The 2500-nt window shown below is 46.0% G+C and overlaps 1 protein-coding gene across 6 annotated transcripts in view; it reads left to right on the forward strand.

Moving 5' to 3' along the window:
* The window catches only part of LOC135102094 (CD109 antigen-like), a 113262-nt gene that overhangs the window by 73002 nt on the left and 37760 nt on the right, over positions 1 to 2500 (forward strand). For all 6 annotated transcript variants that reach the window (XM_064006845.1, XM_064006887.1, XM_064006881.1 and 3 more), the window contains exon 4: positions 2167 to 2326. In XM_064006845.1, the coding sequence (XP_063862915.1) occupies positions 2167 to 2326 (160 nt within the window). The remainder of the gene's footprint in view (positions 1 to 2166; positions 2327 to 2500) is intronic.

The following is a 2500-nucleotide window of genomic DNA, read 5'->3' on the forward strand; positions in this document are numbered from 1 at the left end:
CGGTAATGAAGCGTATTAGTGTTCTGTCACCCGCTTCGTTTCCTGAGAGAATTAAGGGAATGTTACTATGGTGCTAACTGTGCAGGAAATATACGCTGTGATCTTCCGGTATGCACACAATATAAATATCTATGTATCTATCTGTCGGTCTGTTGGTCATTCAGTCAGTCATTCAGTCAGTCAGTCAGTCAGTCAATCAATCTGTTTTTCTGACTACATGTATGTATCTATGTATCTGTCTATCTATCTATCTATCTGCCTATCTATCTATCTAACTATCTATCTATCTATCTATCTATCTATCTATCTATCTATCTGCTTGTTTGTCTGTCAGCCTGTCTGTCACTTGGTCGGTCGGTCTGTCTGTCTTTCTGTCTATATCTATTTTGTCTTTTCATTTACATCTGTCTGTCTATGTGTCTCTCTGTCTGTCTGTCTGCTTGTCTCTCAGTATATGTATGTATGTTTTTATTTATTCGTATGTCAGTGTCAGTAATTCTGTCCATCTATCTGTCTAGCAATCTTCATTATAATATTATTTCCACCATCCTGTGAGCATGACGCGCCTCACCATCATAATGTGACATGATTGCCGGAAGTGAGTAACGAGACGTGACGTGGTGATTATTCAAAGTTTAGCAAGTCAGTGCGAACAACTGTCGCTGTCAGCACAGGAATTATTTGTGGGTGCGTTTCTCTCGAGGGATGGGGGTGACCTCACTGGTGTTATTTGCTAGATGTGATTTTGTCCTCGTATTGTATCTAATGGTTTGACTTTACTTGAGTTTTATCAAGGATGAGCTGTGGTTATGATGTTGTTTTATTAACAGTTTCTTTCTCGTACTTTACTGTTTTGTTGCGTGAGAGAGGGAGAGAGAAAAACTGAGGTGTTGATGTCTGAGAGAAGGTTGTGGTGTTGAAACTTGATGTAAGAAAAGTTATGTCACTGATACTGTTGATACCTGAGGAAGGAAATGTTTTGTTATTGACATCTGAAGGATGGAAGGTTGAGTTGTTAATATAATTTGCCTGAGGTAGGAAAGGCTTTGGTATGACCTTGTGGTGCCTCGCCTTCCCGACACGCGATAAGGGTAATCACAGTGGTTAGTGCCGTATATTGCCACGCACCTTTATCCTTGAGTTGTAATACTTCCCTTAGGCTCTTCTTTCACATTCCTCTAGTTAGATAACAGTCCCACCACTCCGTCCTTCCTTACCTTTCTTCCCTCCCCATTTTCACCAACCTCCACTATCCTTTCCCGTCCGACCTTCCTTCTGTATCCCTGTCTGGCCTTCGCACCACTCTCTCTCTCTCTCTCTCTCTCTCTCTCTCTCTCTCTCTCTCTCTCTCTCTCTCTCTCTCTCTCTCTCTCTCTCTCTCTCTCTCTCTCTCCGGCCCTCATATGTTACGTGAACCCGAGCCTCAGTCCTGATTTTCTCTGCATTTCTTTTCTATCTCTGGTTGTCTCTCCCTCCGTCTCTTTGGTTGTGTTTTTGTATATGTAGGTTTTTGTTCGATCGATCGTTTACTTGTTTGTGTGTTTGTGGCTCCTTTGCTTCTGTGTATTTGCCCATGCATCTGAGTTTTTTTTTTTTTTAATATTATTATATTTTCTTGTCTTGCGTAACTGTCTGTATGAATGTCTGTCTTTCCAACGCTTTTTGTCTTCCTGTCTTGAATGACTGACTGCCTGACTGACTGATTTGCTCTCTCTCTCTCTCTCTCTCTCTCTCTCTCTCTCTCTCTCTCTCTCTCTCTCTCTCTCTCTCTCTCTCTCTCTCGCTCTCTCTATTATAGTATTACAAACTTACAAACCATGCGCAGTTTTGTCTCCCGCGAACCCAATGTTCCCATTATGAATTTTGCACTAGTAAGTGTGCCGCCGCGGTGGTGCCTCTTGTAAATGCCGACTGGCCACTGCACTGTCCCCCCTCAGTACTAAGATGCTGATTACGCAACTGAAATTCCACCCCCCCCTCCGCCCTCTCTCTCTCTCTCTCTCTCTCTCTCTCTCTCTCTCTCTCTCTCTCTCTCTCTCTCTCTCTCTCTCTCTCTCTCTCTCTCTCTCTCTCTCTCTCTCTCTCTCTCTCTCTCTCTCTCTCTCTCTCTCTCGCTCTCTCACCCCACCACCAGCCCTCAATAACTCCCCGCCTCTCCCCCTCCAGGCCCCGGATGGCAGCGTCCCCGGAAACTGGCAGCTGCGAGTGGAGGGTCGCGAGGGCATCAACGCCATTTTCAAGAGAATCACCACTCTCGAATTTCAAGCCAACTTCCTCACCATTCTCATGCAACCCTCGCGCCCTGTTTACACCGCTGGACAGACAGGTGGGTGGCTAGGCTGGTGGAGTGGGGAGGATTGTGGAAGGATGCGCTGGCTGGGAGGGCGAGGAGAGAGGAGAGGTAGTGTATGGGATGTACCAGGGCATGTGTAGGTAAGCGGGTTGGCGTGGGGAGGCTGGGAATGCTGGGACATAAGGGACGCCGGGCTGGGAGCAGGAC

The sequence above is a fragment of the Scylla paramamosain genome, chromosome 1 (genome assembly GCF_035594125.1).
Source record: "Scylla paramamosain isolate STU-SP2022 chromosome 1, ASM3559412v1, whole genome shotgun sequence".
Classification (NCBI taxonomy): domain Eukaryota; kingdom Metazoa; phylum Arthropoda; class Malacostraca; order Decapoda; family Portunidae; genus Scylla; species Scylla paramamosain.